Source organism: Monopterus albus, unplaced genomic scaffold (genome assembly GCF_001952655.1).
Source record: "Monopterus albus unplaced genomic scaffold, M_albus_1.0 scaffold25.1, whole genome shotgun sequence".
NCBI classification, from domain to species: domain Eukaryota; kingdom Metazoa; phylum Chordata; class Actinopteri; order Synbranchiformes; family Synbranchidae; genus Monopterus; species Monopterus albus.
In genome coordinates, this window is record NW_018127905.1 from 1,227,182 (window position 1) to 1,253,863 (window position 26,682).

The 26,682-nt window shown below is 39.9% G+C and overlaps 1 protein-coding gene across 2 annotated transcripts; it reads right to left on the reverse strand.

Annotated features, from left to right (window-relative positions):
* Window positions 1-1,105: 1,105 nt before the first annotated feature.
* On the reverse strand, window positions 1,106-26,338 carry rap1gds1 (RAP1, GTP-GDP dissociation stimulator 1). 2 transcript variants are annotated; one of them, XM_020594845.1, is made up of 15 exons: window positions 25,945-26,338; window positions 23,148-23,255; window positions 22,124-22,246; window positions 19,175-19,300; window positions 15,212-15,358; window positions 10,623-10,751; window positions 9,074-9,199; window positions 7,856-7,999; window positions 6,618-6,749; window positions 6,093-6,227; window positions 5,339-5,464; window positions 4,758-4,897; window positions 4,110-4,236; window positions 3,374-3,502; window positions 1,106-3,003 (listed from the first exon to the last, which is right to left on the reverse strand). In XM_020594845.1, the coding sequence occupies exons 1-15, from the start codon at window positions 25,946-25,948 to the stop codon at window positions 2,876-2,878; spliced, it is 1,824 nt and encodes a 607-aa protein (XP_020450501.1). In that variant the 5' UTR covers window positions 25,949-26,338; the 3' UTR covers window positions 1,106-2,875. The 2 variants fall into 2 exon arrangements, with proteins under 2 accessions (XP_020450501.1, XP_020450502.1); XM_020594846.1 differs by lacking the exon at window positions 15,212-15,358 and having other exon boundaries at window positions 25,945-26,336.
* Window positions 26,339-26,682: the final 344 nt, after the last annotated feature.

Below are 26,682 nucleotides of genomic sequence, written 5' to 3' on the forward strand. Positions count from 1 at the left end.
CTTGGCTTCCAAGCAATTTTAAACAAAGCCAGTCCTGGTTTTTTATAATATGCACATGACCAGAGTGGCCTGTTAAGTGTAGAGAAACTTTTGAGCACAACTTCACCCCCTGCCCAGGTGCATAGATGTGGAAACATGACCCGAAAAGGTCAAAACTCCAGCAATATGCCTTTCGGCCTGTGGCCTTCGTCAGGGTCTGTTAAAAGCTCATAACAAAGAGTCTTTTAATCAGTATGGATGTAGAACAAAACTGTGACAAAATTAACAGACCCCAACAAAGGCCACAAGCCAGAACACGTTGGTCTTACAATAAAGTTGTTCTCTACACTGCAGGTGTTGCTAGAGTTTTGACCTTTTCTGTTGTTTACCGTAGCCAGTAGAGCTGCTCAGCTAGTGGCCACACAGATGTCCCAGCACTGTATAAATACTGTCACCAACTTCATCAGTCCAGGAAATCTTTCAGCAATTACTGTCACCGGTAAAGAGCATCTGTATTCCGAGCAGGGCGGCGTCAAAGGCTGGGGCTATTTAACCCTATGCACTATGCCTATTCAGCTTGTGACTCTCATATATTACATACACTGGAGCCTAGGCCTACATGAGAGGCACAAGCTGGGGCTAAGGATAGAATAGTAGAAAAATGGGTGATGTTTTGTAGGAAATGCACTGTGGCCTGCTCTGTAAAACTGCTGGAACAAGAGAGGTACAATGTCGGGCTGCCCGGAATAAAGACTGAGGAGAGAGCAGGGGAACCTCGGCCAAGAAGCAGTAAGTGACGTCCACACAACACTTCGCCTATGAGCAAGTGAGTGATGTCCACATTAACGCTGCACTATCACCACTGCAGAAAGGGCGGTGGAACATCACAGTGGTAAGTGGAGTTTCCACCACATCTTCCCAATAAGCACCCACCGTCCACAATATGCCACACCACCTTTTCTGCTACATACTCAATATATCTGCACTACATACCTATGCTGTCATTTGCTTGTTGTCAGAAAAATATACACTGAAGTCAATGGAACCACACAATTAAAGACAAATTAGCTGGTGCAAAATGATACAAACACAGAGATGCTGTAGGAATAAAGACATCACCCACCACCAGCTATAATCTTTTAATTATCTGCTAAGTTACAATCATCCAAATGTACAACTTATGACATTTACAACAAACACTTAAGTTTATAGTATTTACGCAGTTACTATGGATACATCTCCACTGGCGAGTGTCTTTCTGAAGAGCACAGATTTGATAAATAACCATTCATACCTTTAAAAATAAAAAATAAAAATAGCGTGGGGCCAGACCAGTAAACACACCGAGGCATGCTAACAGGGTGTCGGCACAGCATCGGACACGTCACCAGAAATCCCTGCTGGGGCATATTGTGTGTTGATCAGGGAGTGAACCTTGATGCAGGACTGTAGTACTTCAGTCTACATTTCTAACTTTACCCTCTTGTGCCAACTCTGACTTGAACGTCTCTTTCCTCTTCCCTATTTTCTGCTCATCTAAAAATATTTTAATATGATCTTCTATTGATATTTTCTTGGTTTCTGTGCACAGCACTAAAAACAAAATTTTACCTGTAGAAATTTGGCTATGCAGTGTGTCAAATATTGATCAGGCAATAACTTTATTGTAATAAATTTATGACGTTTGTGTAGAGAGCAATGCCAGACCATGGTACACTGTGTGATGGCACTAGATGTGGACTAACAAAGCTCCAGCAGAGTTTTATACATCTGTTAATCCTATAAAGCATTATATTTCCTTTGGGAAGGACACATTCCCTATCCCATTTAGACCTTTTTGTTATATAAACCTGGTCATACTCAAGTCTACTAACAAATGTGACTACCGGGTTCTAACATGATTCTCTGTCAGTGACAGGGTGGAAATGCACGGAGCTTCTACCTTCACTGTACAACTGGTGGACCAGGCAGAATAAATTTGGATAAATGGGAATAAAAAGCTGAATAAAATATCTAAGTCTTAAGAAGAAGAGCCAAAAAAGACTAGGAGTGTCAGTCGAGGAGTGCAGGCTGCATTTTGGGGTATGTGAGTGATAAAATGAAGGTGAAATGAACATTGGCATACCTTCAACAGGATTAAAACATGCACAGATTCTAGTTAATTTATACTTGAGCTACATGGGACACAACTTGGCACATCATGGATGGCTGCTGTTTTTTTTAAAATTGAAAGAAAAATCACAACAGGAAGGCTTTTTTTATTCTTTTGTGCACACTTTCACTGGTGGGTTATGGGCGGATGGTATCACAGCTATGGTCATAAAAGAGTGTTGTGTCTTACTCTATTGCATTAGGCTGTCTGTGGCGCCTCAGCTCTTGTGGAGCTACCTGTAGCAGAAGACGCATGCACAAATAGAGGTGGGGACTAGGGCTAGACTGATGTATCAGTTACAAACCACATGCGCTTGAGCATTTAAGCGGTGCCAGTCTGTAAAGCCTGACATTCAGCCGGCCTCACCCTGCCTTAAGGACCTGCTATCCCACCTAAAGACATCTCAGTATTATGGCTTTCAGGGGTAGTTTCATAGGCGTTTCCACACACAGGTTCTTCAATTCTGAGTGGATTCTTATCACTCAAAATAAAAATGTACTTAGAAAATGTATGATTTGAATATAAGCACAAAGTAGTGGGGATCCTGAAACCCACATCAGTCTAACCCTAGTGGAGGTGGGGAGGGCAGAAGGTCGAGGGATGAGATGTGACTATGTCTGGCTGGCAGTTAACATGGTACCTTGGCACATAACGATGGGGCACAGGGGAGAGCAGTCATGAGGTGTCACCAGGTAATTAGGTGGTCAGGCAGGCATTTGGGTGGGTGGGGATTGACACAGTCATTTAGCTCTGGGCAGTTAGTCGTTGCTCTGTGAGCGATGCCTGGTGTGATACCGTCTTGTTTTCATGAGCCCTCAGCTTGGACACCACGTCAATGAAGGCCAGGCTCTGGACTTCTTTATGGAGAGGTTCTAAAACGAGAAGAAATGGAAAATCCCTGTTTGGCATTTTGCTTTTAATGGAGAGCAGTCAGTCAACAGAGAGACAGGGAGGAAGGTTATGCCATGCAACACAGATCCCCTGGTCAAGAGCCAAACCATGGATGTTGCAGTTATGTGGCGGTGTTGCTCACAGTTTCTCTTATTAACAGAAATACTGTTGCCATTCACTTATATCCTATCACTTTGCCATTCCTGTGATCAGTGTGAAGCCAATGGCAATAAATCTCAACACTTCCTGCAGGTGTTTCACATTAAAAGCCATACATGAACAGGAGGCCATTACAAACAAATGAACCAGGAGACTTTCAAGTAATAATTAATGCGAGAGCAGAAGTCTCACCTGAGCCCATGACTGCACAGATGAGGATCATAGAGTTGTACTTGATCTCTGGAGCACTCCTCTCGTCTGACAGCAGCTTGTGAAGCACCGACACCAGGTTGGCTGCAACAAAATCCTTCTCAGCTGCAACTGAAACCCAGGAAAAAGTCTCAGTGTGTTACCATGAAGAATACAAGGAAATGTGTTGGCTTACTTTGGCATGTGCTACATGTGATTATCAAGTTTACCTTGGGGATATGATAAATAATGCAGGTTGAAATGCTTTTTGCTCTCAGATGTCTGAGTCAAGCCATTTTCAGTGCTCTTGCAGAAATCTCTGCAGACAGTTTATGCTTTTGCTGAAACAATTTTCATCTGTTAATTATCAGCCAATAAAAATGCCCATTATATTTGCACCTCGTCCCTGATAAACGGTTTCTGTACAGTTTAAGTTTTTTGTAACATCTTTTTCCATTTATAAGAGGCTGAAAAGAGGTGAACTGTGTATGTATGATTACAGCACATGGACTAAGCTGCACAAAAGAGTCAGCCTTTTAAGACATTTTCCTGAGGTGATATGATGTGTGTGTCTATCAGCTACCAGCTTCTGTTTGTGATCGGTTGGATCACCACATCTGATTTATGTAGATAAACAAATGCTCTGGATTCAACTTTGTTTTTTTGTTTTTTTTATAGATAAAAAAAAATTGACTGTCAATACAAATGAAGAACTAAATTCATCCATCCTTGCTCTTACCCAGATCCAGCGCCGCTATGAGACCCAAAGCCACCAGTGCTTCATTCTGCATAATCATATGCTCACTGGTTGCCATGGTAACTAAGTGCTTGACCCCTCCTCCCTGGATCACAGTCCTGACAACTTCCTGAATCAAAAACAAAAAAGGTCAATTTATTAAACCAAACCTGAGATATAGCTTTAGATCAGTACAGATATGGCAGTAAACTATAGACCAGTAAATAGGTATCTACTAAATCTGTCATTTTTCATATTTATCGTAAAACAAACGTTGTCTAATGGTGCAGTGGCACTGCCCACAAGACCATTAAATGAATCATAGATGCCAAAGGTCAACTGCTGTAAACCTAGGAGCTTATGTCTTTATTATTACAACTTTTCTGACCAATATTGCAAATAAAATTAGATATGTTTTCTCTAAAATAACCTCAGGCCTGCATCCATGTTCTAAAACAATACAAGTATCAAACATACAACAGCTTTAAGCATTTTGTGTTGCTTTAAATTCCTAATGTGCAGTATTTCCCATAGTTCATGGTAACCCATGGAGTCTGTGATCACCAGTAGTGGCTATGTAACCAAGCCTTTTCTACCTTAGAAAAAGCTGGATTTACTAGTGTTAAGAATTTGTGTAGCGTGCAGTCTGACCTTGGACTTGCTGTGTCGAATGAGGGCCGACAGAAGCCTGTTTGACTCGCCCATCACTCCTGCATGATCTTTGGCTTCACACCACTCCACTAGCCTCTCCACCAGTTTCCCATTGGTCCCCAGCTGGTCTGCAGCTTCAGCTGAACCAACACGCAGCGTGCAAGATTAGTGTCTTATATTCTGGTTGTAATCCAGTACCACTAAATTCAAATATGCCTAAACTAGATTTTGTTCAGATTTTTCTCTACTCTGTACATGTGTGCCCTTTCTTGAGCAGCAGTTACCATATTTGTGTCTTTAGAACTCAGATTTGGACTGCTAAGATTCTCTCTGGACTTGCATACCAAAGCTCAATCAGAGCTGAGGGACAAGGACTCAAGATTACGACCAACTCTGCTTCGAATTTCTTTCACAAGGACTTGAAACTTAATGACTACAGGATACTGCTTATATTCTGACAAGTACTTTAGAATTTAGAACTGCTTCACTCTCTAAAATGTGTTGTCAGAGTAGCTTTTCTCTGAGGAATTTTTAAGGAGTTGGTGCTAAGATAAAGACAAAAATAAAGATACAATCTCTACCTTGTGTGTCGATAAGCATACGTAACGTCCCCAAGAGTTTAAACTGCACTGGAGGCATCTCTGATTGTAAAAACTTCAACACCATATCCGCTACACCCGCTGACAGCATCTTGGATTTGTTTACCACTGGAGAGAGAAAGCAACAGGGAGGATTTAAGGATGGTTCAGACTAAGGCACAAGACTTTCATTGATTATCAAACCATTCTTTGCAGTCCTCACTTTGTCCTGCAGGTAAAACACCTCTTTAAATATTTAACTATTAGTAGTACCGTCCTATCCTATACAACAACTACAAAAGATGGCAACTCCAAACACAAGGCTGCTATTACAAAGCTGTTAAAATTCATAAATACAATTGAAGCTACAATTCCTGAAACCAGTGCACATTTATTAATTAAAAAAATTTAAGTGTGTGCTTTGCTTCCATTTAGACTTTAAATGGAAGTCACACACAATAAGTAATAATGGAAATTAGTTTAAAAAATAAAAGAAGATCTCTGCAGTGAAACTACGTGCAATGCATGATGAGGGACCGCCTGCAATGTTTCATGGACCACCAGGGGGCCATGGACCGCTGAATGAAAATCCCTGACATTAATGGTTAAGACTTGGATTGGTCGGTTTCTTTTAAAACAGAGGTGCTTATGAAATAATTAGTGTCCTACAAGCACAAACACAATACAATGAAGATCTCTAGATGGCTGATCCTGGTATGTGTGCACGCACTCTACATGACTTGACATAGCAGCTCACCAGGTATGGCCAGATTCCGCAGGGCACTGAGAGCTGCGTGCTGAACAGTGACGTTGCCTTCCTCAACGTGTCGGTCCAACAGTTCTAGAAGCTTCTGCACAATACCAGTGTCAACCATGTGGATGCAGTTCCCATCTATATAAAATGCAAGGAGAGGAGAAACCTTAATGTTGAGTCAGAGAGTGTACTTCACAAGAAAAACTGACCCATGCTGGGTAGCCTACTGCATCAAAATCATATTAGTTTTGGCGGTAATTGATAGTGTTGAATATTATTTAAAAGGCAGCAATATTACCAGTGAGTCACTTTCAAAATGCAAATTTGGTTGTGTGTCCAATCACTGTCTTCCAGTTAAATAGACATCACTGTATTGGCTGTCTACACCCATTACAGACAACAAAAATGAGAAAAACAGCAGTAACATTACTTTACTGAACCTTTGTGTCTGTCCAACTATAACTTTTAAAATTTTTAGTCTACTTTCTGCTGCAAGCTCATCTTTAGATAATATGAAGCAATGCTTACCATTGCGAGCAAAATTAGCGATGGCCAGAGCTCCAGCTAGCTGCAGTTGATGGTTATGAGATGGAATCCAGGACAGGACCCTCTGGAAGACACTGCCCTTTCCTCCCTCAAACAGCTTCTGCATGGACTCATCTACACAGCAGGGTGAAGACAGGTTAGTGCTAAATCAGCAATAACCTCACTGATGCACTCTGATCACACGGTGTTATGAGGCAGCAAGGATCTTACTGTTTGCTTACCACTCAGAAACGTATTTGTTTTTGTTGTTTGCAGTGTCATTGAGGGACTGAACTAACTGTGGTCATTTCTGAGATGGTGGTTTGCGTTGCTGTAGGGTTACAACGTATTATGAAATGTTTTTTACGATATGGGGCATCATTCTCCTTGGGCCTACGTATGCCTACGCTAACCAATCATGTTGCAGCTGACCTGCATATCTGTCCACTGTCCAGACATAATATACTGCATGTAGTGGAGACCTTGAAGGAATTAACAAAAGATATGTGGATTTTTTTTCCCTTGGTATTTATGACTATATTGACTTTTATGAGTCTAATGAATGGTTTCCAGTGAGAAACATCTTGTCTTTACTTAGAGACCATTTTCACAGAGGAGTACAGAGACTGAGAGAGAACTTTGTCATGTGGTCCTTCAATCCAAATGGATGCTCGTGCCAAAAGTGAATAAATACCCTCAGTGTGTTCCTGAGGTATCTTGTGAGGTATATTCACAAGAATAGGCCGCTTGTAAGGTTACAGTGATTTTGAGCCATGAGCACCAAACTCTAATCAGTTCATGTCTGAGTCCAAGTGAACATTTGTGCAAAAACTGAAGAACATGTGAATATGAGAGAATTTCCCCCAAGACGGTCTCGTGATATCATGTTCATAAGGATGGGACAGATGGACGAACATGAAAACATAATGCCTTTGTCCACGGCTGTTGCCATTGTGGAGGCAAAAATGCAAGAAAAACTGTCAACAGTAAACATTTCACATGATCTATCAAGCAGTAGTCAAACACTGTGACAATCGCAGCTTTGTTGCTAATAGAAGTTTAAGATTAAACAGTAGTCAAACACTGTGCTGCTTAAACAGAGCTTAACCAAGCGCATGTGAACCGATGGGTTTGGTAAGAATAGGAGTATGCATATTTATAACACAAAACTGATAACACTACAACCAGGGGCTGGGAAGTTATAGACTGGCCCCACATTTTGCACAAATCCTGGTGTTTACCTCCTAGGAGCAGGAGGACCATGAGGTCGGAGGCAGTCTTGAGTTGGGCGATGTCCTCCTCCCTCACTCCATCAACAGTGTGAGCCACCACTTCAAGCAGACACTCCACCAAGCCCGCCTCCACCAGCTGCAGCTTTATCACATCTGGCAAGGGAAACAGGACAAGCCTTTCAAAGACTAAAGTGAGCATATACAGCACTGTAAGTGTGAAACACACACACATATGATGATAGTAACAAAATTACAATAGAAAACAGAATAGATAGAGGCCAATCAAAATGTCAATTAGTCCTTAAATTAATGTATGAGTGTAGAACTGAAAAGGACTGATCGATCAACAGAAAATAAATAAGGAACAAATGACTATAAAAAATATAAATATAATATAATATATAAAAAAATCATCTGCAGTGCTGCTTAGCCTTCTATCATAATAAATGAAGTATCCTCGGAGTTCAGTGTGCTGTTCAGACAAAAAATGTTAATAGCAATTGTTTACTACTTGCTAACAAATCAAAGATGACTGAAAAACAATTACTGAAGAAATAATTGGTAAATTAACTGATAAACAAAAAATGTTCACGGTGTTCAGAAAAGACTTCCACTGTCCACTTAAGGTTTTTAAAAATCCCTTAGCAGTTGTTCCTTTAACGTAAAAGACAATATAGCGAATTACTCAAGAGTTAAAAAGTAAAACAAATGTTAACATTTGTCACCATTGCACTCTTAATTATTCCTGTCTCACCATTATACCTCTGACAGAAGAAGTGTTCAATTGTTATTTCTCTAGAAACCTAATGAACAACAAGCAGTGTGACAAATGAAAGAGCTGGAGTAGTAGAGAAAGCAAAGCTTCTCTAGAGTAAAGTAGGATGTTGTCCTGGAGACTGACAGTATGGGAGCACCCAGTGTGCCTGCTGCTGCTGAAACACACACACACACACACACACACACACACACACACACACACACACGTTTAAAAAAACAGAGCAGCTGAGCAAATGCAGGAACTGCCTGCGATGACTGTGCAGTTAGCAGCTAGCCTGGCAAGCACGACTCACACTGAAAGTATAATTTACTAAACAGTAGGTGGACATGATTTGCATCTAAAGGCATGAGAGAACACTGCTGCCTCTCACTGTTCTGTGTTTGATAAGACTTCCTACACAGTGGATGTGGCCTTTTGTAGAGCTTAATAATGAGAAAGGAAAAAAATACCATTTTCTGCAAGTGGAGCCAGGACCTCAAAAATCATCTCCTTCTTCTCATGCTCTGTCTGCTTCTGGAAAAGACGAACCAGCTCCTCAGCAATATTAGTGGAGGCAAACTGCTCTTTGCTGGACTCTGAAAACAAAAGCAGACATCCCGTAACAGAGACCCTCTCCTTTCCAATATCCACCTATGAAAATACACTTTGAAAACACTTTCTTTTGATTTCAAAACATCTTGTGTGCATTCCACTCGAGTTAATGATTATGTTTTCTGTATACGAGTGAAGGCATTTGTGGCCCTCGTAGGAAAAACTCATCTGTTTTTGCAGTCAAAAATTATTTTCACATTTGGTAATATTAATCTATTGATAAAGAAAATACATATACAGTCTTATGCAAAAGTTTAGGCACCCCTTGATAAATAACAGATTTTGGTGATTTTTTATTTGAACAGATGTTAACACAGTTTCTCTTGGAAATGGAAAAAATGCACAATATTTTCTGCAAACAGTGATGCATAGTTACTTCTTATGCCATAAATTGAACAAAAATAAAAAATAAAAACATTATTATGGCATGGTGCAAAAGTTTGGGCACCCTAAGAGTTCCAGAGTCTCAAAGTCTCTCACAAGGTATCAGACCTTAATCAGCTCGTTAGATCTGATGCACAGCAACAGCTGTCATTGGTAAATGCCAATTTCAAAGCTGTACAAATACTTTGACTCTTCAAACCTTGTGCACACACTTGTGGACACCCAGCAACCATGGGTTCCTCTAAGCAGCTGTGTAAGACCCTGAAAATGAAAGTTATTGACGCCCACAATGCAGGAGAAGGCTACAAGAAGATAGCAAAGCGTTGTCAGCTTGCAGTTTCCACAGTAAGAAATGTAATTAAGAGATGGCAGATCAGGGGAACTGTGGAGGTCAAGATGAGATCTGGAAGACCAAGAAAACTCTCGGACAGAACTGCTCGTATGCTGGTCAGAAAGACAAATCAAAACCCCCATTTGACTGCAAAAAACCTGCAGGAAGATTTAGCAGACTCAGGAGTGGTGGTGCACCGTTCCACTGTGCAGCGAAGTCAGAAAATAACTGTCCAGTCAGAGCAGAATATGTAAATTACGTGCTCAACACACCTCCAGAATTACAGACTCACTGAAGGCCTGATACAGTTAGCTACTTTGTATCTGCAGATAAGTGGTCACTTGTTCAGGTAGACATCATGCACCACAAGGTGTGTTCACATTTGGAAATTAGATATTAACTAAATGATACTGTTGCACTTTGTTGTTGCAGATTGCTGTTTGGGTGTCGAACTGTGCTTACACTTGCTGTAGATACCTAGTGATTTGGTTTTGGTTTGTAGTTCAATGTCAGATATCTACTGTTACATAAGGTTTCAGAGTAGACACTCTAATCATCAGTCCATGACTGAACAGTGTCACTGTGCTTTCTGCAAATCCAACTGATGATGGACCAACATGACACCTTAAAACAGGACTTAAAATACAACCTAAAGCTAAATACTTAAAAAGACTCTTTCAGATGCTACTTACCAAGCTCAGCCAAATTCCCAAAGGCAATTAGACACATCTCTGTCAGGGCTGTGTTGTGGGAATGGATGCCTAGCAGCTTCACCAGAGTGGGAATCACACCCATATTGATCAGCTGGGCCTGTAAGGAATCTGCAATAAACAAAAGATGCAGAAAGACAGGCACTCAGTCTGTTGTTGTAAACACAGTGTGGAGCTGAGGAGATCACAGGTGAACTGTGAAAGCTGATATGCTATACTCAAACAAACAGCAATCGTTTGTATAAATCTGGTTTCAAAAGATGATTTCCAATAACGTGTACTGCATCTTTAAACGTGTTCTGTACATCTGTGGAGAATATATACTACCATTATCTTGGGATAAACCTCACATTATTCCTCTTTAAAACTAAACACACTCAAAGGTTGTTGTTTTGTGTTTTTTTTTGCTACAGCCTTATGCTCATCCGACAGCAGTCTGGTTATCATGTTGAACCCAAGACAAATTTCTCTAAAGGGACAATAAAGTATACCTTATGTAATTAGCACTTAAGGTCATATTATATAAGCTTAATTTAAACTGTACATTCACAGTGCAAACCAACAAAAATCTAGAAAAAACAATCACATTTTTGATGCAGCAATAAATATACTAATAGTCTCAGATTTCCAAAACCTAAAAGGAAATGTGAAAATAAAGTTGAAGTGGGAGCGTTATTAGAAGCACCTGAAGAGCACAAAGAAAGCAATCAGGTTTGTTTTTTTATTTAAAAGGCACAGTAGATGAATCAATCATGGAGGGAGACAGGAGTGGGTGGATGAGCAGGTGGAGTTGGAAAAAGTCTTAATACTTAAAAAGACTTATTCAGATGCTTATTTACTGTCAGTCAGAACTTAAAGCAGCAGCACAAGCGAAACCCTAAAGCTATGTAAAAGTAAGTTTAAAAAAAGTATTATAAAGTAAATTTATACTTGGAGCCAACAAAGCAGGTGCAACACCAAAGAGTAGGGCATTATTTCAGCCTCCAAAGCTTTTTACACTGCAGTTCCCTATATCAGATAGAGTGGAAAATCTGATGGACTGCTTTCTGACAGAACAAGTATGAGGCCGCTATTCGTCCAGTGTGAATGAAGCTAAAGCTTTCAGGAGTTTTTGAAGATCCATGATAAGAAGACTTCATCATTTCTCGGACTTTCAGTTCTTTTTCCACTATTTGATTATAATCACATTATTGTAATTTGTTTCCTGTTCTAAGGGCCTTGACATACTGGTAACATTGTAAATGTTATTGGGTTATGCAGACATACGCAGACCAGAAAAACAGATGGGAAATGCTAGAAGCATGAGTGATGATACCAGCAAGTACCAGTAAGTCAGCAGTGGTGTGAGACAGAAACCATTCATTAACTCAGCCATGGTCTCATCTAAAGTGTTTACAATATTTGCACCAGGGTTTAGCAATGAATCTATCTACAGTGTTTACAAAGTACAATACACACTACCTTCAAATACTGATGTTCTGTAAAACTTAGTTTAGTAAGACACTATAGTGAATCAATAAAACTTTGACTAAAACAGATGACTTTTTATAACTGTGATGATCTTTTTATAATTGCATATGTCCCTTTTTGCCAGGAGCTTACCCAGCTTACACGGTATACAGCTGCTATTTAGTCAAATTTGAGACTGATGTTACTTTATGAGTCCAACCAGAAAGAGACTGTTCCAAAGCTCTGAGTTTTAATACCAATCAGATTATTCAGGCCGTGGTTTAGCCATTATATTTTTGAATGATATGCAACCAGCACGCAATGTTTGTTGTTCAACTGTAAACTGTCCCACCTAGTAGATATCTTGATAACAATTTAAAAAAAAATTTAATCCAACAAATTCTATTAAAAATGGTTGCCTAAACATAAAATCAATATCAGGATTAAAATCAAGAACTGGTCTGACTCCACGACTAATCTTGCCCTCACTAAGAGCCAAACACCTCTGACCATTATCCGGTGCCAAAAGACACCTCGGCTGGAGGTAGGAGTCTGTCAGATCATATATTTGGTTCTTTCAACATCTCTTGTCATCACAAAGCTATAAACTGCTGGACAGCTCGTAAAACGTATACAGAGATACAGTGGAGAGTAGAGTGAAGATGAACATATATGGAAGAGAAAGCACAAGCTGTATGTAAAATGTGCTAGACAGCAGAATAAATGGCAACCTTTTTATGCATAATTAAAAAATAATGTGACAACCTAAAAGTCCAAATGTTCCATTTAGTGATCACTAGAGTGATGGATATATATATATTTCTAAAATATTTTACACAAGTTCTCAGACAGCACATACATATTGTCATGCTCCTTAAGGGAAAAGTTCACTACTGTGAAGTAAAAAGCTGGAGTTAGGTTGTTTTGAGCCTAACTTGGCATAAGGAAGGAAGCAGGGTGACAACAGACTGGCTCCGTCTAATGTAAACATCTCCGAAACATACTAATTAACACATGCAGACAGGTGGCAAATGACAGGAAAAGCCAACATAAAGTGTTTTAGTAAGGTGTTGGGCCACCATGTGCCACCAGAGCAGCTTCAGTGTGGCTTGGCGTTGACACTACTAGTGTCTGAACTCTACTGGAAGGATGAACAGCATTCTTCTAACAGATATTCCCTCATGGGGTGGTTTGATGATGGTGATGGAGACGCTGTCTAACACGTCTTTCCAACATCTCCCATAACTGGGCTGAGATCTGGTGACTGTGAAGGCCGGAGAATATGATTCACATCATTTTCATACTCATCAAGCCATTCAGTGAATCCTGGTGTCCTGAGGATGGAAGCACTGTCATCCTGGAAGAAACCACTCATTTATTCAGGTTTTCAGTTCAAATTGTCACCTGTGTGTATTGTACTTGGTTAATACACAAGCAGAAATGTAACAAGATTAAGGGGAATATTTACTCAGTTTTTGGGACTCATTTTTATTAGCCACTAAACAGGGAGGTTGCAAATGTTCTTATTTATTAAAACAATCACAAAGGGAGTTTTGTGCTGGCAAAAAGACCAAACAAACAAAATCAGAGGACAAGCGGCACTGCTGGAAATTGTGTGTTTGGCCTCATGCATTATGTAAGGCATTCCCATTTGGGGACACAAAATATAGGAGGTGAGAATGAGGATTTATACAAAGATGCTCAGCGCCTGATTTAACACCTCAGACTGTTAGCTACGACAGAAGGAACTGTGGCTGATATTTAAGGTCAACAGATGACAGGTTTTAAACTTGCGCCGCTGCTGTTATTCACCTGAGATGTCGTCAGTGTTAAGAACACTGTAAATTGTGCTTGTAAACTGCATCTTTCTTTTTGGGATGACAGGTTTTCAGGTCACACCATTCTTCATTTACTAAATGAAATAAAAGATTTGGCTACAGAAGTTTGTTTCTTCAACTTAGGCTTTCTTCTACACTCAATCTCAGTCCACACGTGCGCAATACAAGCACCTTATAAGTGGAAGCGCATTCAAATGAACACTGCTGTAGCTTAGCTCATTTACATAACTGGTGTTGGTAAATTTGCCACTAAACTGTAAAATTACAGTGACGCAATATTTTTCTCGCCTGATCAGAATTTGCGAGAGGATTAATAAATATCCCACTAAGAGTCTACCGCTCTGCAAGGCAGTGCCTGCTAAACGCTATCGTCAGTACGCAACATTTTCACAGTGACAATGCTAATATTTGTTTAACATAACATAACTAATAATGTTTACCATGGTTGCCATGTTAGTTTAGCATGTTACTAATTAGCACTGAACACAAAATACAGCTGAGGACTGATGGGAATGACATTAGTTTTGCTAATTTCTCATAATTCATAGTATTGTACAAATTCATTTTTGGACCTGACTATGGCACTATATAAAAAGTAAGGGAACAGAAGATATTACAGATCATTCTGATGGGAACATGAATGTGTGTATCCAATGTCATAGTAATACATCCAGTAGTGATATATTTATATAGAAATATTAGACTCAAAACCACAAGACCACAAAAGTCAAAAACATTCCCAAAGTCATAAGGATCTAGGAACCTGTACAAAATGTTGTAGCAATCATCTTGTAGATTTTGAGATACATCACTGGCTAAGTGACAGTTTTGAGCTGTTTGTGATGAAGGACAAACAGGGGATCACTTGAGTATTCAGAATTCATCATCTTGTGATTATAAATGTCTTGTAAAAAAAAGTGAGACAATCCAACAAGTACGAGTCAAACCTAGCATAGCATAAAAACATGGAAAGGACTAAGCTAATTAACATTTTCTACCTGCTATTAATAACGATAACCTACTGGTGAAAGGTAAAGTAGGTTGAGGAAGGGTATTGCTATGAGGAAAGCTGGCTGTAAGCAAATATTAATGACTGTAGATTATAGAGGTGAAGCTGGAAAAGCAAAAGAGAGCAAAATAGAAACATCGGTAGAAATCTAAACCAGAAAAGACCTGACTCTGCCTGGTTCAGTTCCACACTTCGGTCTGTGCTTAAGAAAAAAGAAAACCCACTGATTAGTTGAGATTTGTTAACAGTTATTCTTGGGGGAAGATGGTCATTACCATTATCATTGCTATAGTTCATCAGCATGCCACAAAAGACAGTCAAGAGCTTCTCATTTTCCGGCTCAGTATTTTGGTAGAGCGATTTAATGTGTTCAGCTACTATCTGAGCCCCTCCTGCCAGGTCAACTGCACTCCTGCCCTCATCTGCAAAACAAAGAGGCCAGGACACAAATCAACCACAAAGCAAAAGGGAAAAAAGAAAAATAACCACAACTTGCAAAATACACAAACGCAATGCTAAGTTGGTACAAATCAATGGCAACTAAAGCTATAAAACAGTCACAATGCTGAATAAAATAAATGTAAAGAAAAGAATTATGTCCACAACTACATGATATGAAGCAGATCCAAGTCTAGGTTCTTAGTGCAGTGAATAAGGACTGTCATTAGGCTTATAGTCCTTCTGATAAAAGCTTTTCATCGTGCAAATTGGTTTTCTTTAATGCTGCAGTTGACAATGGTAGCCATAATTCTTTCCTCATGTAATTTATTTCAATATATGCGGCAACATAACAACAGTAAAGCTTTCCTGGCACAGTTAAGACAATTATTCTATTGCAGCCAATAATTAAAACAACACAATCAACAGAAATGTCAAAAGAAACTACAATATTATAAAAAAAAAAAAAAAACAACCAAAACAAAACTAATTTTTATCTTTAGGAGGGTGACTGTCTCTCAAGGAGGTCCTTGTCTGGTAGGATGGCTGCCAGGACAGGCATTACATGCGTCAGTCCTCTCAGCATTCGTGCATCTGCTACTTTCATTTTCTAGTGGCTGAATGCCATGCCTTAAATCTCATCAAAATATTCAATGCCACGTGCACAGCATTCTGGCCTGTTCAAGTGAAGCTGCTGTTGATGCCGACTCAACCACTTGTTTCAAGTAAAGGTAGAGGCAGGACGCCTGAAATTTGGGCTATCTTTACGTTAAAGGCAGCAGAGTATGTGTAGCATAACAATTCTAGCAACACCTAAATACTCTAAATGGTTCAGTCTGCGCAGTTTCTATACTTTCGAAGGTGAAAAAAGTAAATACGAAGAAATAACGCTGACCATCTCACTAGCTTCCATGATGCTTTGTTTACAACTCTGTTTACTGTTTGCTTATCTGTTGGAGAGCCGATGTCCATTGTGATGTCCATTGCGCGACCTTTACCCTGCCAGATCCCTAGTACAAAGTCTAGGTAAAAATCCAAATGAGCCCATGTGAGAAAACAGCAGAGTGGAATCCAGAGTACACACACTGAGCTAGTGGGGGTGTTGATGATGTTCTATCACGTGACTGGTGTGAAACCGGAAGAATACAAACATCCAATGGTTAAGAAGAACAGTCTTTTACAATGAAGACACCGACAAAAATGTCCAACTCGAGACACAACAAGATTGGAGAACTTTCTGTCGTTAAGAGCCGGCGCTGAAATTGTCAAACAAATTCAAAGCTTTTGAGACTTGGTTGTTTATGACCAAATTACATCATCTCCTGTTGTGTGCTACTGTACATGTGTGAAAGGGCAACTCTAGGCAAATGTCTGGACCTGATTCTGTGGACATCATCACAAGTTCATATGTGAAAACAGCATATGTCTACTGAGTGACTGTACATTCTGGTTACTGTATTATAGAGAACTCATTTTCATTCTACTGTAATAAAAGTGATTTCTGAACATCCTGATTCATTTTTCTGAAGCAACCAAGGCAATTTCAAAATATGCACAGTATATAGGTTCCTTTAAGGTAGTGACTCGTCACTTCTTCACACTGTCCCAGTGTGTCTATCATAAAACCATGCCAGCTTACCAAGACCCCCCAACCACTCAAACAAATGTCAAATCCCACCAGATTCCACAGATACCCAGCATTTAACAAGATGAGAAACTGTGCACCAGAACTAACAGCTGTGATTAAAGCCTCTAAGGCTGGCTGCCAAATCAGACTAAGTCTGCTGCTCATCTCTGAGATCAGTGCTCAGGTTTCTACATGTAGCACTTTCAAACACAATCAATATTGGCTGATAAATAATGACACCTTAGTTTTTAAGCACATCACTAAACAAAAAGGGGGCTAATGTGCATCATGGTTTTCTTAACAGGTAATTTTCAAAATGCAAATTCCACCAGCCCTGTCCCTTATTGCAAGTTTAAACAGAGAACTACCAAATCTGTGTTAATGACAAGTGGATAAAGACATATATAAATACACTGCAGCAATTCCATCTATAAGTATATGTATTTTTCCATAATGTTCCTATGAAGGCCTTACCTATATTATGATTAACATTTTTGAACTCTGTTAATTTTCAGCTTTTCACTGGGACTTCCTTCTTTTCATTTTCAACAGTTTTCCTTTCATCAGAGCACTGAGTGTGGAGAAATGGTTTTGATGAAAATCACTGAGGGAGAGTCAGACATTTGTGAAGTAGGTAAAGTGCAACATGTTTCTTTGTCTCAAACACCAAGAGCCGCTTCCTATTGTACCATTTACAATGTGCAGGCAAGATCAGGTCCTTATGCTGTGTCCAATCGCCACAGTTTCTTTCACCCAGTAACCATAAGGTTTTGAATGAAATTATATTGACTTTCTTGTTGAAGATGTGTTTGCTAAAATGACTGTGATTAGCAATTAGGTCTATTAAATAGGACACAGAGGTCAGTGCAAATTTAAACTTCAGGCGTAAGGTGCATACATGTGCATGACCCATAATATTTTGCAATTTTGGTGACCACCAGCATTGGTGCATTTTGGACACTGAAGTGATTACATGGAAATGTGATCATTTTTGTGGAAGTACTGCGCATGAATATTTACTCAGTAGTTTGTTAATATGACTGTCCAGCTTTTGTGAATGAAAGAAAGACCTGTAACCAGCAGCCATTACACAGTAATGTACCCACAGCCTGCATCCACCATGATTTACAACTGAAGATCTCAAAATTGAATTCTGGGGGAGGGGGCAGTGCAATGTGACTAAGTGTCTCTACACATTATAGTTTATTTGAATGTAACTTTATAAATGGTTATTTGTTGTGGGACAATACCACCATACCAACACACAAACAGAGTAGACTTGCACCCAAACAAAACTGCATAAAGATGGCACTTGAAGCTACACTGGCTTTGCACTGGCAGAAAATGGAGCTCATTGTGTTTTATATTCGTTTCAGATGCTGATTAAATGACTTTCCCAAAATTAAATAATCAAAAATATGAAGCACATACAATGTAAGCATTTGTCAAAATTTCACTGTATTCTGGTCATGTAAAGATTACTCTGAACTCCTCACTTGCTGAGGGAAACTGTAACTGGGTGCAGTGTTGAAGGTATAATCAAACACAGTATGATCTCAGTGGAATACCCCACTCAGATTTCAAGGTGAATCATTTTTTATGAACTTAAAGGAGCAGTTCAGTTAGCTAAATTCACTAGAATATATCAAACATGTATGAAACAATTTAAATATTATTAGAGCCTGTTCAGAAAATATTTAGGATAACTCATTTGAGTTTATGTGCAGCTGTTGCATATTGTGTTCTCGTTAATAATATGTAACCCTGAGCTGCACAAGTGGTGTTGATTTGTATGACATTGTACAGTTACTATGTATATTTTAATATGAACTCCAATAATAAAGCAAATGTGGTTCCAACTAAACAAAAACAATTAACCTCGATGTCAGAGAAATTCAACTGAAGTGTTCAGGCACTAATTGCAGTGCCCTCCATGTGAATGCAGTAAATGGAATCTGGTTATTTAGAGCTCAACAAAAACTTCCCTGCTGACAATCCTTTAACACTGTTAAAAGCCTGTGTAGCTGAAACACATGCTTAAATATCACAGTTGTCTCTACTGTAACCCAAAAGCAGCAGCATCTTATTATTTATTGTGTTTTAGGTCTGTGATGGTGAGGACCAAGCTCATGAAGGATTCAATGTTCCCTAAGCAAAACAAACTCCTACTTACGGCTGTCATAACAGATGTTGCCAAGAGCTCGACCAGTCTGCAGCAAAACCTCTTGGTCGGTGGAGTTTAACAGCTGAGTTAGAGGAGGGATAAGTCCGGCTTCAACACAGGGACTCCGCATGAACTCTAGAGAAAAGCAAGGAGATTGGATAACAGGTCAGAATAAACCTGCCTTCAGTTCAAGGAAGTTAAGAACATCAAGCTGCAAATTTGTACCAGAACTTTAATGACAGTATATGTTTGGGCAAACCTAAAAAAACAGAACAAATGATCAAGATACTCAGTCCCTTTAAAAATATAATAAATGAATCTTCAGGAAAATTTGACACTAATCCAAACAAATTGGTTCATTCTTCTTTGCCAGACTTATTTTGACTTTGGTAGGAACATGTACAAGACACCATCACCCTAAAGCACAAATTCCATCACCAGCCTTTTTATTAAACCTCAAAGACAGATCTGATGTTAGGAGGGCTGCTAGGCATTGAAACAGCTAGCTTGATGTGAAGATTAGAAAATAGGTCAATGCAGGAAACCAGTTCTTCCTGTGCCGCCAATATCAGCATGCAGGAAACCAGTTCTTCCTGTGCCGAATGTCACTGATTGCATACATACATGTTCTTTGACCCTCCAGGTTATGTTAAAACTCCAAATGGCAGTTTCACACAATAAATATTCTAAATTGCTACCAGAAATAACTTATGGAAAAATGTTATAACAGAAATTCTCCAAGATGGTCACTGTTAGTGTTACACAAACTCCAATATAGCTGGGGAACAGGACGAATACTGTACATTCTAAACGTGGAACAAAGTCACTGTTTTGCAAGTAAGAACTTTTTCATATTAATCTAAATCAGTATCATTATGTTGATACTATTAATGAGAAAGGAAACACATTCAACATGTTTGTTAAAATTCAAGGATGGACAAACTTTGGTATGGTGAGCACCACTGGAAGCAGACAGGCTGATGTCTTAGTGAAGCTATTCAATGGTGAAATAAGCAGCAGATTTTTTTTCATTATGTAAAGTTTAAGTCACTAGATTTATGACTCAAGTATGACTTGAGCTCAGACTATGATGTTTGAGTTCACACCTCTGGTACTCGCTATCTGTGACAGGCTGAACCATTGGCTGATGGACTTTTCTAGTCAACTTAAGTCCCCAAAATAACTGCCTTTGTTATTCTGTCTCATCTGCACCAAACATGATGCAAACTCATCCATATCCATCCACCCAAATAAAAGCATTTACTATTGCTGCTTAAGGGGGTGACAGTGGCATTACAGTGTTACAAAACCAGCCAAGCCAAGCACTTTCATAAGCCCTTTTCAGACATAAATGTGCAGGCTACATGTACAGTAGCCACAAAGCAGTTGCTTTTCTGGCAATCAGACTTAGAGCTGTTATGCACAGAAATCCCAGCAAGGCTTTAGTCAAACACAGAAGGACCTAGCTGGGTACAGCCACAACTTTCGCATGATGTTCAGCTTCACACAAGACAGAGACAAAGCAACACTGTTTATCTTGTTAGTAATTTCTCCTCTGCAGGGAGCTCTCTGATTTCCATGTCAGGTCAACTTCCAGCCAGATGCTAAACCACATCCTCTCTGTACCAGTTTTAAAATAAACTTTGTACCAACTAGTAATCTTATGTTCTTTTCAGCACTGTGCCCAAATTTCGCCATCTGCCCTAAATCCACTCCACTAAGGGAGAGAGTGGGGAGGAGGGGAAGAGAGAGAGATGCATAGGTGTCAGAGAGACCACGAGTGAATGAAGAAGGGAGCAGCATTAGCAAGAACAAAGCAGTGAATCAGAGCAAACAGTGTGTGTGAGTATGTCTTATGTAGCACTGTCATCATCTTGAGCAGGCCTTACTTTAATAGGTCCAACCAGGTAAAATTGGAAGCAACACTTTGCTTCAGACAGGACACCTAGGACACCTGTGAAATAGCCAGCAAATTCCTGGGTAGGAGTGTCGGAAAAGGGGCTTCAGTTACCAACCCAGCTATTTGTGAACAAAGGTTACAATATGACAGAGACAAAACAATTTCACTAAGGGGGGTCCAAATTTATCTGGGTGAGGTGATGACTCACTACTGTCTAGATAACAGTTTGCATTCCCACTGACAAAGCTCAGTCAGCATGTTCTGTATGTGGAGAGGATGTCTCACCACTGACTATACTGTAATCATATTTTCATGTGGGCAATCTGGGTTTTGACAGGGATAAGACACTCTCAGCTGTTGTAGTGGTGGTTTACAGTAGATGTCTGCAAATAAGTCATAAGTGCCGTTACATTACATCTTGCCTGGTGCAGCTTTAAAAAAATCAAGTCAGTTCAAACTGTCAGAGAGAACGGGAGTCATCTTTAGCCCAGCATTCACTTGGCTGCATGTAGACGTTTCCGGAAGTAGTGACAGATAAATGTCAGCGGGTCGTTGCCAAGCTTGGCAAACTGCTGGGGAGTGATCATTAGCTACAGTCTTGCAAGCTGCTAAAAACCCATTCATTATCCTAACCTTTTCTTGCCCCAACTTCTATTCATGTCTGCTTTTCTCTACTTTAAAACCTTGACTTGTGCTCACACAGAGGCATCATGGAAAATGGAAGCTCTCTAACACCTTATACATTAGCCTGACAGTTAGTGACAGCTTTGCTCTGAAATCCAAAGGAGGGCTGCTAAACCCAGCCCTGGTCTGAAATGGCCTGTCAGTCAAATGTTACTGTTTAATTATTCAAATGTATGAATTCAAACAAAAGTTCTAAAAGATGCACCATTTACAGTGTTGCTCCATTTACAACAAACTAAGAAACAGTTCATAAATTCTTATGAGGACAGCATGGAAAAACAAAAGGAATGAGAGCAAGAGAGTGTAAAAACTGAATACCGAGAATGGAGGAACAGAAAGTCAGAATGTGGATGGGCTTGGAAACCGAACCTCACCATTTTTGGCCACCTCAGCTATGATGTTGGCTACTTTAGGGGTGCTGGAAGACTGGGGATTTAGCAGGGTGGGGAGCAGAGGAAGAATGCCCATCTCCTGGATCTTCACACTGGCCTCAGTGTCTGGGATAAAAAAAAATAGCACTTTCAATCAAACGTTTATGCAATACTTTGGTCTATGACCAAATACCTGTAAAATGAATAACACTGCCATCTGGCTCAGCTGTATACTAACCACAGCAAACACACAGCTAATGTTGTACTTGGACCGCTGAAGTCCAGAGGTGTCTAGTAAATAACAGTAACATATGTGTACCGCCACGCTGCAAAGTGATCACTGGAACTGTAGTCTTTCCAATGCAAAAAAAAAAAGTTAATTATCCTCGTTAAAACCATTATCAACTTTCAGTAGTAAGTGTTGTAGTGATGGGGGCTTGTCTTAGAATATGAACAAAACCCAGAGGATGGCAGATGGGCAAAAAAAATGCTAAACAAGAGAATGCATAGAGTCACTGAAGCAGCTTTATTTTATTGACATTGTGACATGTACAACAAAATTTTGTTTGGAGCTAAGGGCCCTGGGCCGCTGCGTAATAATATGAAACAATAAAGGATTGTTAGACTGAGTCAATATAATCACACAGGCCTGGCACCACATGCTTTGAATAGGAATGAATCCAATTAGGAAAAGATCTGATATACAATTAGCTAGAGAAGAACTCCTCCTTCAACAGCAAGGTCGACTCTTACACACTCAGTCAGGAGTCGTCACACTGCCCTAAAATGTGGCTTTTGGCAGACTCTAAACCAGGGACCACAGCGCAGGGAATTATTATTTTCAGTGCTTATATACATTTCTTATCTAAGTACAATCAAGATATTATTTATTAAATTAACAACTGACCACATGAATAAGAGGGTTGAAATCTGATTATATGTATTTTGTTTAGCCATGTTGACAATATTACAGAACTGGTACTAGGCCCAAAGTAGGCCAGTCAAAAGAAAATCAGGCTTGACTCACTGTTGTTGGCGAGTGCTTTGAGCAAGCAGTCCAGACAGCTCTCCACGCTGTCAGTGGCGCTGTCGGTAGAAGCTAGCTTCAGCTTCTCCAGGGCATCACTCAGGTTGTCTGCAAACAGAGACAGTTCATAAACAAATCTTTGAGAGGTTTTTAATTTAAGGAGATAGTAAAGATAAGCTGAAAAGGACAGAACAAGAGAAATGCATGAAAGATCTGGAATGAGTCGATGTACAGTATCTAGGCCAGGGGTGTCCGACGTGTCACTTGCAGGCTACCAGTTTGCCTCTGTACAAACCATGGTAACAACATTAAATAACAACTTTGCTCAGCACCAGCTACATGGGCCCATTAAACTTTTTGATTCCTGAAAATTAAGTATGCCAAATTCACAATCAGCAGTTTGTTTGCTATGTGCCAGTGGACATACTGCCAACCATTAATGCAGTACTTTGTAACTGAAGAAAACATAAGAACGTGATGATCCTCTAGTAAATTCGAACATTATAAGGAGCGTCTTTCTCTAGCATGCATTTGAGATGATGATATTGTCTAAAAGTGTAAGTAGTGCTGAATCTAAAATGTGCATCATGTGTTCAGATCTGAGAGATTTATGACACAAACTGTAGCAATCAGTCACTAAGGGGTTTAAAATATTGTACTTTAACTGACTATTGTTGATCGTATTGACAAGCAGTCCAGGCCACAATAACAAAACCTGAATGCAGAATAATATAGATGCCAACTATAAAATAAGGTTTTGATTTGTGAAGGGAGGTACATTTTGACACACTGATGTGATGACTTGTGACTTTAATATGTTTTTGGTACAAAATGTGAGTATTGATAATTGATAACTCATTGAAACAATCAGCATTCAGCTAGTTTGGATTGAAGATCAGTTTCAGTGTTTTGATATATGTGAATAAATGTAACTAGTAGCCTAATATAAGACAAGAGCAGCTCTCAGCCATTTTCATTTTATCATAGCAGGTCTCTGAAGGAAAAAAGTTAAAGAGACACCTAAGCTAAGCTGCAAAGCATCAGTCTAGATACTTGAGCTGAACTTAGAATTGGATCCAAAAGCTGGTGACCGTATACACACTAAGTGGTTAAGAGAATAGGTGGATGGACTGAATACAGTATCTTCAGACTTATGACAATGTCAAATGCTGATGACAAATGATCACTCTTGTACTATATTTTCCAGCTTTGAAAAATTCTACAGGATGTTTGCCATTTAAGAGGCATGTCAAGTCCTTTAATACCTTAACCCACTGGAGTGAAAATTTTAAATATGAACCCATATAATGGCGCTAGCAAGCCAACTCCTTGTCGACAGCCAACGGTATGCAGAAAATTGCAAGCCAAATGTAGCTGAAACGTCTTTTCTTGTTGACTGTGTGACACACTACCATTTCAGGGGAGGAGTACTCATTTAGTAACTAGGACCTTCAAGTTGCAGTTCTTCTACTCTGTTTAATTGTGCTTCTTTCTTCTTCTTCTTCTTCTCATTACTCTACAAGCAATTAATCTGCCATACCACCAGCCACAGAATAAAAGAATCTGAATCCACTGCACATCCATCATATGCTCTGACAGATTATTAGGTTGATGAGTGCCTATTGAGCATGTGTTATAGCCAGAATGATGCTTATTGACCAGGCCCACTGTCTACACAGTGAGCAGAACCTGACTAGGACTGACCTGTCAGGTTTGGCCCAGAACGCACTAATTACTCTAGATGCTGACCCACTTCTTTCTCATATATTTTACTGATCATCAATAGAGAATAAGACAATGCTAAGAATTTTTGTAGTAAAACTGATTTTTGACTGCACTGTGCCTACAGACCAGGTGATGATACACCACATAAGGGCTGTAGACAGTGATGTAGCATCCTGGTTGTTGTTGTTAATTGCTAGTGCACTGCACAACCCACACATCCAGCCCTCCATCCCTGGATGCTTTGAGACAGAATGACATTACAAGTGATCCACCATGCAATTAGACACTGTGAAATGCCTCATAAACTGTCAAACATAATATTGCTCTACATGTCCTTCAGGGACATTCCTGACTCTTATGGGCACTGGATTTCAAATGTGGTGGAGAGGTAATGTTTACTGAATCCACAGCATGCTTTTAATGTCAATTTGTATGCAATTCTATAAAGATGCAGCACTAGAGAAGTCAGAGGTCTGTGCTCAGATAATCAATAACCAGTGTGCCCATCATCAATAACTTAACAGAGAGCAGTGCAGTATAAACAGAAACACAAAGTGGGCTGCTACTGGGATCCTATTGCATAACAGCTGTGGCGATGGAGGATTGCCATCTACACCACCAGCTGCACACTGCCATTTCAGGGGGTGTGCATTCATTTTACAACCGGTACCTTCAAAGCCATTTCACGTCCTTGCTTTATTATATCGGGCAAAAAAGCAGCAAGAATACATAATATTTGCAGAGCTAGCATGGCTAAAAGAGGAGGGGGGAAACCACGACCACTAAGAGTGGATGGAGAGACTCAGAAAAGATACCCCACCCGAGTACTGAGGCAGACACGCGCACGTACACTAGATTTTGCTACTGTCAGCTTTTGATATCATTAATATTTGAATAATACAAGACCACTATGTCTATGTGGATAAATGAAATGCCATTAACGCCTAGTACAAAAGCCAATCAACATCCCTAACGTTACATGGCTGCTTACAGGCGTTTTCATGATAAATGGTGGAAACACTTCTTAGCTAACTCGGCTCAGTGTGAGCTCGTTAGCTCGCTGTCTACTCACCCATCTCAACAGGATGTTGCTCCGGAGAATAATCCGGGGTGTTTTAACTCTCCAGGACAGCTGTAAACCGAGGCGTACTAGCCAGAGGCCCCGCTTTGTACGCACTATCCGTCTATTTAAATAGGTGAAAACAGCGGGTTTGGTTAGCTAGCTAGCCGGTAAGGTAGCTACAGCAGCCGCCGGGCCGCCAGCTCAGATGGGTCCTGCCGTACAGCAGCCTGTACACCGGGTGACTGTGTTATTAACACATCTAACTTCCTCTCACATCCACCTCTATTACCACAACCTACGTACTGACGCTCCTTTGGACGACTACCTCAGTGACACGCCACAGTCACTGCAGACAGACGAGAGGAAGAACAGCACTTCCGGCCATAGCCTTCAAAATAAAACCCTTTTATGAAACATGATTTAAAAAAAAAAAACAAAAGCCAAACCCTAAGCAGATATTTGGGGATAATACCCACATCGTTTAACCAAATGAAAGCAGCAACGGACGTGATTTGTTTTAATGTAAAACGTTTTTGCTTCTGAAGCATAAGGTCGGTCATTTTCTATATAGTATTTTTAACTTTCCCCATTCAGAGGGGGAAATGAAATCTGTAATGACTGTTAATGTCTGTCAGTCTGCACTCTGCTTTAGGCTATTCGTCTGTACCACAGACTTCCGTTATTGTTCAAAAACGATTAAAACACATCAGTGAAACACTCCTCTACACTAGGCGACACGTTTCTTCA

What these genes read in the sequence shown, in the direction of transcription:
- rap1gds1 (XM_020594845.1), bottom strand. An exon ending in TGGGAATTTGGCTGAGCTTG is followed by an intron (nt 9,200 to 10,622) that starts GTAAGTAGCATC and finishes TTTTGTTTTCAG; the next exon opens with AGTCCAGCAAAGAGCAGTTT. An exon ending in GGCTCCACTTGCAGAAAATG is followed by an intron (nt 8,000 to 9,073) that starts GTATTTTTTTCC and finishes TTCCCTTGCCAG; the next exon opens with ATGTGATAAAGCTGCAGCTG.